General features: G+C 33.0%; 1 protein-coding gene across 1 annotated transcript; it reads right to left on the bottom strand.

The window, feature by feature from the left end:
• Positions 1-8,852: 8,852 nt before the first annotated feature.
• LOC113767440 (receptor-like protein 7) lies at positions 8,853-12,546 on the bottom strand. The gene has a single exon (XM_027311542.1). The coding sequence runs from the start codon at positions 12,382-12,384 to the stop codon at positions 8,965-8,967; it is 3,420 nt and encodes a 1,139-aa protein (XP_027167343.1). The 5' UTR covers positions 12,385-12,546; the 3' UTR covers positions 8,853-8,964.
• Positions 12,547-17,651: the final 5,105 nt, after the last annotated feature.

Here is a 17,651-nt window from a genome sequence, read left to right as displayed (position 1 = left end):
TTAAAGTGTAAGTAGCAGATATCAAATCCGAAACCTCTCACTTAGGTTCCCCCCATAATTGGCTTTGTTTAAATTATATTCTACTAACAATGATTGAATAGTTTAGGATACTTTGTCCTTGTTTTTCTCCTCTAGATAAAACCAAACAAGAAAAAAAAAATTTAATGGCAATGCCATAATTAAAAAATTGGTAGTTAGAGTCGGTTGCACGCAAGATTTTAAAATACCATTTTGTTTCCCCTTGAATATTTTCAGACTTTCACTTCTAATTTCTAATGGATTATATTTGGCCTGCTAAAGTTTCAAGGCCCCCAGGGCATAGTTCTTGTGTCTGCCTCCAATAGCTAGCAAACTACTATGCAAGTTTCTTGTAGGTTGTATCACTGAATTAGTACAGGGCATTACTAAGTGCAACATTTTAAATTTTTCAATGTAAACTTCCAGCAATATCAACATCAGTTGTTTCTATATATATATATATATATTTTTTCATTAGGTGGCTTGCCATTTTTTCTAATCAAATAAAATTGTGTATTGGTTGATAGCCAAATTGTGCTATCTTATTGGTTTTGTCCTTTACATATATATTAATCCTGAACCAGAACCTACCAATGATGTAAGGCAAATATATGTATGATAATCTCCTGAAAAGAATTTGTCATTAGGATAACCCCTTTTGCATATAAATGAAAACAACTTTGAAGTGTATTTGTATTGAATTTTATTTTATTTTTTATTTTTGGTAAAGATGAAAAGTATGTTGGATGTCCGTCTCAATGATTTGATCAATTAAAAGACCACAAATAGAGGACACATTGAAATCATGAATAAATGGTATCTTTCGTCTAATTGATGACAAATGTATTATGTATTAAGCATGTGTAAAAATTAGGGATAATTTCAAAAACCTCCCTTGAGATTTCTGACAATTTCACTGAGAAAATTAAACCTATCTCCCTTGATTTGATAGTTTTAGTAACAAAACCTTAAAATAATATTGACTTGGTCAAATTTTTAAATGAATACCCAAAATGCCTTTGTATAATGAGTTTTAATTTACTTTCCTATGTAATTATAAGATTATATAGTATAATTATAAGAAAATGTGCCAAAATTTTTATGCTCATACCTATTATTTGATAAACAACTATAATAATAATTTTATCACTATGATCGAATACTTTTGATGGTATTTTATCATAGATTTAAATTTATAAGATAGAAAAGAAATGTTGAAATAATTTATTTAGAGTTTATGAATTTTTTGAGTAGTGGGATCATCATCATTTAGTAGTGATTTTAGGCCATTTCCTTTTGATTTATTGTTAATTTTAATATAAAAAATAGAAAACAAAGATCAACAAAAACATTGGATTGCATATAAAGTTAATTCATAAAAAAAATCACTAGTTCAACATTTGATTACAATAAAAACTAGAGGTAATAGTGATAGTTCTACAGTTTTATTAGCAAAAAGTTAAAAAAAAAAAGGAATAAGAAAGAAAAAGAATAAAAAAATAATTTTAAAAGTCATTCTAAGTATAAACATACCAAACAAGGGAATTTTATTAAAATATTTAAGGATAGTATTGTCATTTTAAATGACAAGGGAGGTATGTATAATTTTTTAAATCTCAAGGGAGCTAAATGAAATTGTTAAAAACCTCAAAGGGAGGTTTCTGAAATTATCCCTAAAAATTATTAAACAAGAAAGTAGTATGAACATATAAAACACTTAACTTTATTTTATAGGTTACCTCCTGAAATCCATAGTAAACAAGAAGAAGATGGCACCTCCAACTCTCGATTTTGTGAATTCGTTTAGACAGGGAAACAATGTTGCGTTTGTCTTGTTCGTTCATTGTTTTGCCAGTTGTGGTTGATTTTCCCATTTGGGAACTCTTATTTATTAAGAAAAACTCTTACTCAACTATGCACTAGTGCATCATGAATGCTTTGGAACAGCTAAGTCAAATAACAATAACCAGCATATTATACTGCGAAAGTCTATTTTATTACATGAGTTAGTGATTTTTTTCCCATTTTAAAATTAAGTGTCTTCCTATTAAAGGAACCTTGGCAACAGATTCGTATTTGAATAAAATTTGACGAAGAGAATTTATCATCTAATGCGTATGGTTTTCATCTATCTATATCGTTAATGTTAAATGTCTATAACATGCAGTGACGGAGCCAGGATTTTTTCCTTGGGGGGGCCAAAATTTTTTCGAACAAAATTACCTTAATATGTTATGTTTAAAATAATTTTCATTTATTTAAATATATGACATCTTAAAATATTAAATATTAACTTTAATTATAAATGTATGTCTATTTCATAAATATATAACATAGTCATAACTAAAATTAAGACAAGAAATAACCTTTGATTAAATATCTTATAATATCACAAACCACCTAAGTTGCACATTATGAGAAAATGCTCCAATATGTCACTTGTACAAAAACAAATATATAACTATTTTCAATTAAAAAAAGATAAAAGTTATGTTAGCATACCTTGAAACTTCATCCTCTTTTATTAAAAATAAATTGAGATTTACGTTCTTTTATAGAATTAAATTCATGTATAATTGAATCAATGCTAAATTTTCGAACAACTTCCTTTTTTTATGTACATTGTTGGGCAATCATTCAAGAAATTATCCATTATCTTGTTTTGGAGTTTTGTTTTGATTATCTTCATAATTGAAAATGTCCATTCTATAGACTATAGAATGGAGCCAGGATTTTTTCCTTTGGGGGGGGGGGAATTTTTCTGAACAAAATCATCTTAATATGTTATATTCAAAATAATTTTCATCTATTTAAATATATGACATCTTAAAATATCAAATATTAATTTTAATTATAAAGGTATGTCTATTTCATAAATATGCAGCATAGTCATAACAAAAATTAGTATAAGAAATAACCTTTAATTAAATATCTTATAAGATCACAAATTACCCAAATTGTACATTATGAGAAAATGCTCCAATATGTCACTTGTGCAAAAACAAAAATATAACTATTTTCAATTAATAAAAGATAAAAGTTATGTTAGCATACCTTGAATTTCAACCTCTTTTTTTAAAAGTAAACTGAGCTTTACGTTCTTTCATAGAACTAAATTCATCTATAATTGAATCAATACTAAATTTTTGAACAACTTCCCTTTTTTTATGTACATTGTTAGATAATCATTCAAGAAATTATTTTTATCTTGTTTTGGATATTTGTTTTGATTATATTAATAATTGAAAATGTCCGTCATAGTTGCAGTTGATATAGGAAGAGTGAGAACAAATGTAATCAATCTGTCAACAACAGAATAGACACTCAATTTCTTGTTTTCACAAAGCCTTCAAGTAATTATTTGTACATTTGTATATGAGTCAACATGAGTATAGATCACTAATTTTAAATTTTTTATCAATTAGGTTAAGTTGTATATTTGTATATGGACCAATAAAGTAATTATTTTTATTTTAGCTCATTGATAATTATGAATTGAGTCCTTTATTATAATATATAAAATTGGGTCAATTTACTATGGATTATCAAATTATATGTTTAATTTTTTGAATGTTAAATAATTAGCACAATAAAAAAATAAATAATTTTTTTTAAAGAAAAAATTAAATCAAAGTTGGCTAATTCATATACACACACAGAGAGAGATATATATATATATCTATATATATAAACTCTCATAATATAAACTAAAATTGTAAAAAATTAGGGGGGGCCAACTTTATCTTATACATATATTTACATATTGTGAATTAAAATTTTCAAAACTTAGGGGGGGCCATGGCCCCCCTCTGCCCCCCCTTGGCTCCATCATTGATAACATGGGAAGATATTTTCGTTATTATTTAAATATTTAAAAGTCAAATTTAGTTACCTGAACCAAAAAGTGTTACCTTTAATGATATTAGAACCCAAAGTTAAGTGGGTGACATATTTTTGCTGGCTAGTTTTGACAACTTTTAAACCAAACACCAATAGAGTTTGTTGTGAAGGATAATCATGAAAGGAATGGAACATATTTTATTCCTAAAAAAAAGTTTTTTAGCTGTTTTTTCTAAGGGAGACTTTAAGTTTTAAAGTAGAAAGGGGAAAGGATGAGAGACAAATTAGGATTTTGACGATCATTTGAAGAAAATATGTATTATTTTACAACATTGAATGGAAGAAATTATAGAGAAAAAAGAATTATAAAAAGGATAATTCATGTTGTACCCTAAGGGTTATTTTGCACTATGCTGCTTAATGTTATTTCTCTTGTACTTTACCCCTTTAACTGATGGTCATATGCAACTATGCCATAAATTTTTGTCAATAAGACAAATTTATCCTAAAGGTTAATGATGTGGAACATTAAGCCTCGAGGAGAGGAATCCATCCATAAAGCTGTCCAAAATTCTTTTAGGGCTCTTTAATTTGGGTAGTGGCCATAGGTTTCTTTAGTATTTTAATTTATTTTTCTTATATTTCTAATCCAGTTTTTAGCAATTTCGTGTTTCCTAAGTAGTTTTCATTTCCATTTTTGCATTTCTTTATGATAGCTTCCATTAGTTTTTTTTACTAGTTTTTAGCCTATACATTGGCTTAATTATAATACATTATTAGGAGACTTTAACACAGTTTTGTGATCCTAAACGCTTTATGTTGGTTGATTTATTCAACATTTCTTGAGTATGTTCAAGGTTTTAATTTGCATTGATGGAGTCGGCGGTTGTCTTATGGTGCAAGCAATTCTTAATAGCATCGACATTCACCTTGGTCGTTGCGATGCTTGTTTCGATCACAAAGTTTCGTCTTCTTGATAAGCCATCACTAGGGCTTAAATCTCCAGGATGTTACAAGAGACATGTACATGGTGAGCATCCAGATGAGACTTTCGCTTTTGACGAGCCTATTGGTTGTATAGTCCCTTTATGCTGTCATAGTTATAAGATCTATGAGAGTAGATATTAGATCTATCAGAAAACATATCAAATTCATGAAAAGAGGGGGAGAAGAATCCTAAGTGCGAGGTTTGGAAAAGAATCCTATAGTTTCAAAAACTATACATGATCTCTTCATAGTTTGGATTAATGTGTCAAAGTGGCGGAAAGAATATTCTGTAATAGAACTCAAGAAAATGTCGAGAATATCGTTGTTTAAAAACTAAAATAGTTAAAATGACCAAAATACATAAACGTAATATGTATGACACTTTAATGCTTCATGGTTTTGTATTTTACTACATAACCCCTTTATAGTTTAGTAGTTTACCACATAACTATGGTTTTCAAAATATATACATAACCCCTCTGTAGTTAATTAATAATTTTCAATTTTATAGAGGGGTATTTTTGACATTTTAGTTGATTCTATTATGAAATATAAATTCTATTACTTTGACATTTTAGTTTAAACTATGAGAGGGTTATACATAGTTTTTCAAACCATAAGAGAGTTTATGTAAAAAAGTGCTAAATTACGGGGGAGTAAAGTGTATTTTACCCTTGAATTTATTTTTTATTTGTTGTTCCTATTTTTGGAAGCTTGGCACTCAGTTTGGAGTTGATCAAGCTACAACTCTTTGAACACTGACCTGTTTTATTTTACACATTATTGTTGTTGAATTGGAAAATTGGTGTCACTCTAGTTCAACTCTTTCTTTACTTTTTTTTCTCTTTTTTTTTTGTTATTTTTGAAAAGACCTAGAAAAGGAAATGTATTGTATAACAACTGTTGTATTCATCTTTTTACTGCACAATATAAATAGCCTAGGAACTCAAAACATAGCAAGAATGCAAATCTTGAATGTGAATAATTTCAAATAAAGGGTAAATGATTTCAATAGTCGCTCAACTTTTACCAATCATTTTATTTGGTCTCTAAACTTTTAAAAGTATATGTTAACTGTTAAGTTTCTCATTTATCAATTTTGGTTTTAAATGGTTCACTTAACTTAAGTTTTTCTAAGGATGATAATTTTCTCCTTACCCCCTAAGGTTTGATTCTATATCTATTTTCCTCATATATGTTTAAAAATAAGGTATATTTGCCATTTCCATAGTTTTGTGTATCAAGTACTTGACTAATTTGTATGGCAAAAAATGACAATACTATTTTTCTAACATTTCACGTGAACAAGAAGTAAAGAAAAAAAAAATACTCTTTAATAAAGTAACAAGCTTAATATTGCTTATATTTACAGAATTTTGGTGACATTATTATTTATGATTACTATTATCATCATCATTAGTATTTGATCTAAAGACTAATAAGTCAGAAACTACATATACAAGAATTAGATTAATCCAAACGGAGTAAAACTAGATTCATTTATGCAATTATACTTTTCCATGATTGAAAATACAAACATTGTGACATTTATGACCCACCCTATTTCATTGCCTTGGATTTTTCAAGTCTTGATTGCAAATAGAAATAGGCCAATTTTGGTAACTTATTTTATACTCCATGTTACCAGATTTTTATGATACCAAGCACTTTTGATGTAGGTAAAATATTTGGCCAGGATCCTGATTCCTGTACATGCAAAGATGAATCATGTACTTGTATTAACAATTGACACTTCTTTGCTTGATCTACATCTCATTAAGACAGCAACCTCAACCATATCCCAACTGACCCTCCTCTTTTAAGTTGGTACTAATGACAAATAATAATTGTTCAGTTACATCTTTAAGTAAACAATAAGCATGAAACTGAAACAAATGCCACAAGGGATGTTTGCAGCTGAGCAAGCTAATGCCTTAACTGTTCCTAGAAAAAAATAGTTAGTCCCTTAAGTCACTCTTAATTTTTTATGACTCTCACCCATTGAAGATAAATAAACAGATTATCTTTCAACTTTTTCACCGATACCCTAGTTTTTTTCTTCCACTCTCCAATTTTTATTACCAAAAAAAAAAAAAAAAAGGATAGTAGTCACAAGGTGACATGGTTCTCTTAAGTTTTCCGAAGAAAACAATTGTTCGTTTCTTGTAGACTTTTTCCTAGTGGAATCTAGTCAAAGTGATCCACAAGTTTTGTCTAAAATTTTCAGAATTGTATTAGTTGAAGAACCACTTAAAGCAATTTTTTGCAGGATTTGATAGTCAAATTGTTCAATCGTCTGACCAATATGGACCTAAAATGCAATTAGACCTGTTGGAAACTTTGGAAGTGCTTGTATGGCATTGATTACATTGACTTGCCCACCAACATCGTGAAGAAAACCAAACTCAAAGGATACATCCACTGAACATGGAAGCTTATATACACAGGAATGTATAGATTCTAACTACACACTACTAAATACTATTGAATACACAGGCAATCATAAATTAAAACACATACGAGGCAAGCCGAGTTTCAAAGCTAAATTCCAATTGAAAGATGTCTCTGCTAAACTCAAAGCCGAGTTTCTTAACTCTCCACAATTGATAGACCACAACATTCAAAGCCAATCTCCTGACTTGATCAACAAACGAATTTGAATGACAGTGCTCACTCATCCATTTAAGTTCTGCCTGCCAAGTTAATCTCCCATGGGCTATGAAACATAACTTCTGCCAATGTCAAACAAGCAAAGAAGAGATGTTCCATTGCTTTTTCTGCTAGCTCTGTTAAATAGTTCAGTTCACATTGATCATTAGACAACTGCATACCTCCCCCCCCCCCCCCCCCCCCCAAGCTTTGAGTCTGTCTTTGGTGGTCAATTTCCTGTGACATAGTATCCGAGTAATAAAAGAAAATCATACGAAAGAGACTTTGGTCTACTGGTTAAGGTTGAGGTCCCAAAACGTAGAGATTTTGGATTCTAATCCTCTTATCCCCTCCTCGCTTCTTAAATCCCACCTCAACCCTGCTAAAAGAATTTAAAAAATAATAAAAGAAAATCTCGGAACAGTGCCCTTTCACCGCACAAATTTATGCCAAGTAACCTTGTTGCCTACATTCCTGAGTGTTTGGTCATAACCGAACCTTGTCGCCTACATTCCTGAGTTTGGTCATAACTGATTTTAGTGTGAACTTCCCAGAACCGCTAGCGAACCAATATACCTCATCACTGCTGCTTTGACAAGGCATAAAGATGGTGTTTCTTGCATAAGTTTTTTCCACTTCAGCTGTTCTCCTTTCCCTTAGGCCATTTCCACTCTCCACCCTGTATAAATCTAGATACAGAGGCAGATCTGCAAAAGCCAAGGTTATGCGAAAGATTTTCAGAAAAATACTGGTAGAGGGGTCCAATGGGTGCCAATGATCGTACCAGAAATTGATTGCTTCCCCATTACCAACAACAATATATTTAATAAGGGGCTGAATTTCATCCCTCATCATCAAATATGCCCCTCCAAGACCGTGAGCAATCTGTAGGGATCTCAACTTCCCAGATTGTTAAACCTCGTCTTCCTTGGATAATCAGAAATGTTGAACCGAAAGTGTGTTACCACCTTTTTCTTTTTTTGGTAAGTGGGAGGTTTGGAACTTAAACCTCCTGCTTACGATCTCTTCCACCTTACCACCTAACCTAACTCTTCCCCAAGTATTTCAACTTGATGCTTCCTACTTTTCTTAGTACTACGACAAGTCGAGAAGAAAAGGCGCAGAAATTTATTTGCTGATCTATGGTCTCGCTCTCTGTGGCCGAATGTTAAAAGATGAATCCGTTTCACAAACGTTACGTCTCAATCTCTCTCGGTATCTTGATTAAGCAGAGAAAGTGCTTTTAGCGGGTCTGGCTTCCTTTGTTATCTAGTAATATTTTTTTAACCTTTAAAAAAATTAATACTTCTTTAATCTTTGTTTCTGCCACCATGCGGGATGAAACATATCCATGGGAAGATTTAATTAATGTTCAGAGTTCTTAATTTTCATACAGTCATCATCCCCGTTCAAGGGTTGAAATGCGCTGTGTGTTTTATGTACAATAACATTGAAAAAAGAATAAAAATGTCAAAAATGTTGATGATACAGAACTAACAAAGAGGAAGAAGACGTTGGAGAAGTAAAAAATATGGGCGAAGTATGACAGGTGCATTTTGGATTGTGTACGGCTCTCTTTTTGTGAACGTCAAGTTTGCTGCAGAATACACAATACTTACCTCCAAATGCCTCGTGTTCTAGCTCGAATTCATCTCCATCAGAATCTTCTGTGTCGTCCAGGAACTCATCCTCCGACTTCTCCACTGCGTTTACCTTTCCTTCATCATACCTGGTGTAACAGAACCTGTATCTTGGAAAAATCAGCAGCAGAATTCTTTCTACATGCTTATCGGACCAGTCCCTCCCTTCCTTGCAGACAATTAGTGGCCAAACGATAACTGCTGCTCCAACACCAAAACCCAGACCAGTGAATATGAACTGCCAATCAAATCCAGTCTCAATCACTGAATTCGCATCTACAGAGGAAGGCACCGGAGCATGGTTATTGCCCTTGCAGTTGAAGTTCAAAGGGGGGCCGCACAGCCCTTTGTTTCCCTCATAAGAAGTTTCGGTAAACGTTTGAAGCTGGCGCCCCCAGGGGATACTTCCAAGGAGTTGATTAAAGGATAGGTTCAAGGATGAGAGGAATGTCAGATTGGCAATCTCTACTGGTATCATTCCACTTAGCCGGTTCATTGAGAGGTCTAGTGATTCAAGCTGGGTCAAGTTCCCAATTGATTTTGGGATTGTGCCGGTGAGACCATTATGTGATAAGTTGAGAAGATAAAGTGCTCTGAGTTCTCCTATTGTCTCTGGGATGCTTCCTTCAAAAACATTGCTTGAAAAATCAATGGATGCGAAGATCAACAGAATTTTCCTAAACTCCAGCTCTAGTCCTTTGAACGTTACCGTCAAAGTTTCCTGATAGTATATGTTACTAAGCTTCAAGACAGTAAAATGCAGATGGTCCTGTGCTGATTGCCCATTTTCTACATGGCTAATCATTCCTCTCCAATTAGAGAAGCATTTAGGGGATAGAGCGCCACTGAAGTTGTTGAAAGCTAGGTCAATGATTTGAAGGTTTTGCCAGCTATCATCGGCCAATGAACAGCTGAGGTTTCCGTAGAACTTGTTGGATCGCAAAACTAGTACCCGCAAACTAGCCAAGTTCTTTAACATGCAGGAGAAAGTATCTTCAACTCTATTGCTGCCAATATTGAGGACTTCCAACGATGTACAATTGACCAGGGATCTTGGAACCCGTCCTTCTAGAACATTTTTACTAAGGTCTAAACTTTTGAGAACACAGTTAATTGGAAATTTATCTGGAATGATACCACCCAGTTTGTTTCTCCCTAGCTGCAGAACCTCGAGATTCTCCATTTTGTAGAATAGACAGTCTGGTATGCTGCCTCTCAAAACATTGTTAGACAAATCAAGAACTTGGAGGTAACTTGCATAGCATATGGACCGAGGGATAACTCCGGAAATGCTGTTGTTTGAAATAGAAAAGAAAACAGCAAAAATAAGAGAGTTCCCAATATCTTGTGGGATGGAATTGCTGAACTTATTGCTTGAGTAGTCCACATATATAGCTGTTTCTGGTGGTTTTGGAAACTCACCTTGAAGTTGGTTAGAATGCAAGTCAAGCACAGACAGATTGGGCATAGTGGCATTCATGGGGAGATCCACTAGGTGATTGCAGGAAAGGTTCAGATATTGAAGACTTCCGTCACCAACTTCCCATATCCATCTAGGTATTTCTCCAGCAATTTGGTTGTTTGAAAGGTCTAGATAGATCATCCTGGACTGGTTTCTTAGCCCTGGAAACTTTTGCAAGTTGCAAGAAGCTAATTTCAGTACACTGAGCTGAGGGAAGGTGGACACGGTTGAATTACCGCTGCTTGCATCAATTGATAAGTTGTTGTAAGAAAGATCAAGTGTTGTAAGGTTTCGGAGCCCGTTTATAATTTGAAGTGGCAAACTGCCATTAAATCTGTTGGAAGAAAGTGAGAGTACATTGAGCCTTTGCAGTTCAAAAATGGACATTGGAATTGAACCATTAAGTTGGTTGCCACTCAAATCAAGTGTATCTAAGAAAGGGGAGGATGCACTGGGAAATTCGACTGTGCCTATGAAATTATTGTTGGCAAGCTGGAGTTTCCACAAGGATGGAAGAGCAAACAGAGATGGTGGAATTTTTCCAGTGAAGGAATTATATCCCAAGTTAATAAAGGAAAGATTTGCAAAGCCTTCAAAGTGAGCGGAAGGAATGTTGCCTGTTAGATCATTGCGAGAGAGGTCCAAGTGATTGAGGTTCTTGGACATCCCAAATGACGGGATTAAACCGTTGAACTGGTTGTTTGACAAATCCACATAAACCAGTTCTGTGAGATTTGCCATTGTTGATGGAATCGGTCCTGTGAAATTGCAATTTGACAGATCTATCCTTGACAAATCTCCAAGGACACCAATGGAATCTGGTAATGAACCCGAAAAATTGGTAGAACTAATCACTATTGTCTTGAGAGATCCACTCTCGGGAAACCGCGGCAAAGTGCCTGTAATGAAGTTATTGTTTGACAAATCTATATCCTGCAGCAGTGGCAACCGGAGTATCTTCTTTGGAAATTCTCCCAGCAGATTACAAGAGCTGAGACTTAATGATGTCAAATTCGCGAAATTTGCAAAGAAGTCTGGAACTGCAGCTGAGAGGTTGTTGTTGTTAAGATTGATGATTGAGAGTGAGTGGAGCTCTGAAATGGATGAGCTGATAGGACCTGAAAGACGACAGCTGGACAAGCTGATTTCTCTTAAATTGAGTAAAGATGATAAGGCATTGCCCCACTCACCCCCCTCAGCAGAAATATTGACACCACCAAGGTAAAGTTCTTGGAGCTCCAAGAGGTTCTGAAAAAGTGTTTGTAGATTTGGATTCTCCATTTCCAGTGGCTGAACTCCAGGAAAACGGGTTGAGAGATCAAGAGTAACCAACCTGCTCATACTAGCCAAATCCCGCGGAATTTGCCCAACAAAACCAGCACCAGACAAGTTCAGGTATGTCAGATTTGTAAGTTTAAATAATCCGGTGGGAATAGTAGAGCTGAAGCTGTTGAAAGCCAAATTCAATCTCTCAAGATACCGAAGATTGAACAGACTACTCGAATTCTCCAGTAGTCCAGAAATGGTTTGGTTATCAAGCTCCAGCCTGATCACATGACCCAATCTATCACATCCTACCCCATCCCAAAGGCAACAGTCCTTGCTATTGTTCCAGCGCGCCAGTTTGGTTGAACTCGTGGAGTTGAACGTGGGACTGTTCTTCAGTTCCAGCAGCAGGGACCTCTGATCTGCAAGACATTGACCAGAGGCCAAGAGAACAACATGTCTAACTGATAAAATTTGGAGTAAGGGTATCAAGAAAAGCGAAGGAAAGAGAAGAATCCTCATTGGATACAGTTGTTTGAGAAACCCATGAGCTCGAAAATGGGACAGGCAAAGAGCTTATAACCCATCAACCTGACGACATTTCAGCCTTGTGGTTTCATACCAGAAATTGCATTTTGGTTTGGCTGGACTGCGTCTGACTGGTAGAAAAGGGGAAAATGAAAGCAGACGCAACCAGACAAGTGATCATGAGAAGAAGTTAGTAACAGAGGACTGGCGGTCAAAGTAAAACAGGGAGAAGCGCGTTTTGTTTGTTCTCAGTCCATGGATTTGTACGAGATTGAGGTCGTTCTACGCGTTTCTTGTCGGGCTCCTTTCCTATTCTCTTTGATGACTTTGGAGCCAACTCCAATATGAAACACCAACTAAACAACGAACTTTCCGTTTGGTTGAATTCTCAAAGGGGTAATTTCAGAAACCTCTCCTGACGTTTTTAATAATTTCACTTGGCTCTCCTAAAATTTTAAAAATTACACCTACTTCCCTTATCCATTTAAAATGACAATACTAATCTTAATATTTTAATAAAACTCTCTTGTTGTCATATTTATGCAAAGGATGGATTTTATAATTTTTTTGTTCTTTTCCTTTCTTATTCATTTCTCTTATATTTCATTAGAAGGATAGAAGAATTATCAATGTTGTCCTTAATATCTATCCAAATCAAATGTTAAACTAGTAATTTTTTTTTTTGATAATTGTGAACATCATCCATTTTTTTTGTAACTCTTTTTTTGTATCAAAATCAAGAATAAATCAATAATAATTAAAAACAAATACCCCAAAATTACTACCAAACTATGATAGTTCTATCACTAAGCCAGTCCATAAACTTTTATTAAAAAAGTAGTCCACAAACTTTAAAAAAAAAAAAATAACACTTTCTTCTCTATTGTAAAAGGAATCTATATCCTCCAATAAAATTCTATAAAAAACAGCCTATTATAGCAAAAGATTTATTGCTATAGTTGATTATTAAATAACAAATATCATATGAAGAACTTGATCCTTTTTTTATAATTGTGCTAAATTACTTTATAATTATTTAGAAGAACAAATTAAACTTTATTCATTAAATTTTTCACTCTATTTTAAGTTTTGGTTATCAAAATGTCAAATTAAGGGAGGTAAGTATAATTTTTAAAATATCAAGGGAATTAAGTGAAATAGCTAAAACCCTAAGGGGAGGTTTATGAAATTATCCCTTCATCAAATTGAGGTAACTGGCTGGTACTAGTAGAATTTTGGAAGTGGGGTTGGCTCCTCTGCGTTGAATTGTCCGTCACGCAGCGGCCGGTCATTGACCAACACCATTTTCTGCTTCGACTTGTCTGTCTTGTCCGCCCACTAATACTAATACTACACCTGTAATTTTTTTTTTCCTTCGGAAATACTGGAGACATATTGTAGTTAGTGGATACTCAAAGTGAGGTTTGGACTGAAAGCCTGATATAAGTTTTAATGCCTAGAGAGTATCAAAATTTGGATCCTAAAAGAAGAAAGAGATAAATTGAGTGATACAGAAGAAAAGAGTACAATTAAATTATCCCGATTTTTAGACCTCTCACCTATACAGCATAGAAAAAATGAATCCGGGACATAACAAATTGGTGCGCATAATTGGCTCGACAATTATTTGAATACAAGACACATTTTCGGTTTCTATAATAACTTAATCAATTGACGTCTGGGTTTCTTTACAACTTATCTGATACTACATATTTTTGCCTTAATTTAACTAATCGTGCATATTTTAGGATAAGATTTTGTTTCTACAAATTATTTTGAACTACTCAACCTATTCATTGCAATTTATGTAATAGCGAGCGAAAATTTTTCGCTTGCAATAAATTATTTTGGACAATCAATAACTCCGAATTTGGACAAAAGGACAATGTTTTTTAACCCAAACTATTAATTGAATCGGATGAGCTTCCAGTTCATGGTTCAATCTAGTTCAACCGGTTCAATATGGTTCAATTATTCTTCTTTTTTGTTATTCTTTTATTTATTATGTAAATTGGAAAACTTATAAAATTAAAAAAAAAAAGAAAATTTAGTATGAACCAGTTGAAAAGTCCAATATTTTTACGCATTTTGACTGGTTCAACTCATTTTTGATCGAGTTTGACTGATTCCAATGATTTTCTAAATTACTAATGAAACGAATCGTACCATGACCAGTTCACAGTTCAATCGGTCAAACCGACTAATCTGATCCAGTTTTCAAAACACTTGGATTAACTTAGATACAGTTCCGAAATACAATTAGCTAGTTATGGAGCTTAATTAGATAAACTAGAGAGCAGCTTGCCTTCCCTCTAATTAAACTATATGTATAATAAGTCATGAGCAGTTCAGAGTTCAACCGGTCAAACCAGCCTATCTGGTCTAGTTTTCAAAACGGTAGAATAACTTAGATATGGTTCATAAGAATTGTTAGCTAATTCTAGAGCTTAACCAGATACACTAGAGAGCAGCCCTCCTTCCCTCCAAGTAAACTTTATGTAAAATAAGTCATCTAAAATAATTGATCATATATTGTTGGTTAGCCACTGGAATTAATGGAGATTTTATATAAGTTGTATAGTATTAGGTCGTGGTCCATTAGTAAGACGATGAAAATGAGCCATCATTCATCATGATCAAATTGGTCCGCAGACTTTCAATCAAAATACTTGGATAGTTTGATTAATTATATCTTTCTTCTGTTGTTATCCATTGCTTGTCTTTAAATTGCATTTGGCACAGAAAATTTCATTGGTGTTCTTTGGTTCAAGAATTGCACTGCGTTTGTCTGGTGGTGTTTCTTTGACTCGTGAGTATGGTCTTATGTTTGTCTTTATTTGCTGATTTTACTGCTTTGGTATTAGCTATTAACTTTTGGGGGCTTTGTTGTTGTTTTGTTAGTTGATTGCTGGTAATTGGCTTTGCTCAGAAGTGTTTGGTACTTTTTGGTGGTTTGTTTGACTTTTGTGAATGCATTTTGTTTATAAATATACTTAGTTACTGGTGCATGTTGATTTGGGTTTTTTTTTATCCGGTTGGTACTTTTTGGTGGTTTGTTTGACTTTTATGAATGCATTTTGTTTATAAATATACTTAGTTGGTGGTGCATGTGTTGATTTGGTTTTTTTTTATCTGGTTGTTAGTTTTTTTTTTTTTTCTGCAGGGAGACTAGCAAGTATATAGACCTGATTAGATCAAAAGAATACTTTGAGGTCTCCTTTAAAATTTTTTCACTGTAAGTAAGGTTCGAACCCTGACCTACAGTTCAAAAAGGGATTTAGTCTCTTTTTGGTGATTACTATGCCAAAGCGTAATGGTTTTATCTAGTTGTTAGTTGCTTCAGCTATTTATTATTTGATTGTTAGTTGTATGACTTATTTACTGATTTCTTTGTCTATAATAGTTTATTTTGTGTTGTTCTTTGTTTTGTTTGTTTGATCAGGGCTTATTGCATTTATTGGTTCCTTTTCATGGAATTTAGTGAGTTTTTGAACGTACAACCCCTTGTTTGTTGGGGTTGCTAGGATCAGTGATTCCTTGTTTTGACTGCTGAGTCACAAATATGCCTTTTGTCCTATTGCTGATCTATTATTTTGGTTTCACCAAAAAAAAAGAGAGATCTATTATTTTGTTAGCTTATTCAGCTTATTGGATTGGGAAGTTGTTGTTTTGTTCAACTTAGTATCATCTGTACTATTTACTTGGGTTCATCGTGGTATTCCTTGTACAATTTTAGTTTTTGTTTTGGTGGTTTTAATGAAAAATGAAACATAAATCATGGATTTGCTAAGTCGCATCAGGGACTTCGAAATTTTTTTTTTTTAGTTTGATTGTCAATTACCTATATCTGATTTACTCTGTCTTTATTTTTTTTTTTAGTTTCGTTATTCTTTCAGTTTATTAAACTTGTTGGCTCTTTATCATGGGATATAATCAATTTTTGCACTTGCAGTTTTTTGTGATGGTTGGCTGAATATTTTCCCCCTTATTTATTGGCTTGTTTGAATAGGTACTTTCTTGTTTTCATTGTTAATTTAGTATTACTTGTACTATTTACTTGAATTTATCATTGTTTTTAGTTAATGTTTGTGTTTGGTGGTTTAATTTTTATTTTTTTTTGCTTGTTTGTTGGCCTTGGGATATTAGCTGGTTGTTTGTTTTGTCGGTGTGTCATTTGATAAGGGATAATACTTTGTTTACTACCTTTTTTTTTTTGCATTTCATTTTTGTGCTTTGCTCTATATTAGCTTAGTTTGCTGCATGTGGTAATTTATTTATAAAATAAATCTTTTTACTTGATGTGTATTTGCTTTGTTTTGTTTATCAAGTTGAAGTCCATTTTTTTTTTTAGTATTGCTGAGTGTTACATGAGTTTATAGTCATTGCGGGCTACCATAAACAATATCCAACACTTAAGCTCGACATTCATTCAATCCTAAACAAATTTATCCCCAGCATAGCATGAATTATTTAGGTGCTTAGCTTTTCATATAATGCAAATAATTCAACATTAGATTTGTGAATTGCAATTTTCTGAAGTTTTTATAGAAAATGTCTATAGTGATTTGATATATGTGGGATAAAAAAGTGATTGAAAAATGTGTTCATGAAAAACGTAAAAATTTTTCGATGAAAATTGATTTTCCAAACAAGGCCACTTCGATAATGGCATTCACTAATTTAACAAAAGATATGAATTAGTTTCTTAATATAGCTTATTAGAGTCATAATATATATCGTATAGTTGCTCAACTACTCATATAATATACAAAGTTAAATATCAAAATTTTCTGACTGTTCAAATTTCGCTGATTTTTCTTACCAACATGTCATTGTAAATATAGTGTAAATACCTATCTTTTGAGAATTAATCATTTTTTAAAAAAAAATGCAAACACTAAATATTTACTCTCATTATATATAGTAAACTTACAAGTTATAAACTTAAACTTTTAATTAATTGAGTAAATCTTATATACATCAACAGTGTATACACTATCACGGTTAGATGCATAACACATTAGCAAAATTTGGATTTTAAGTTTCAATTCAGATGAGTTGTCATACATCCAATGGTGATAGTGTATGCACTATCAGTGTATAAAAGATTAATCCTAATTATAATCTTAATCTCATAGGCAACGAAACTTCAACATACACAAATGAATTACTCCTTTATATCAACCATTAATTACACCAAATCAATTAGCTCCATCTTCTCCTAATGACTAATGCCATAGCCTCAATTCAGCAACTTGTGG

Source organism: Coffea eugenioides, chromosome 4, assembly GCF_003713205.1.
Source record: "Coffea eugenioides isolate CCC68of chromosome 4, Ceug_1.0, whole genome shotgun sequence".
Taxonomy (NCBI): domain Eukaryota; kingdom Viridiplantae; phylum Streptophyta; class Magnoliopsida; order Gentianales; family Rubiaceae; genus Coffea; species Coffea eugenioides.
This window is presented reverse-complemented; position numbering and strand designations above follow the sequence as displayed.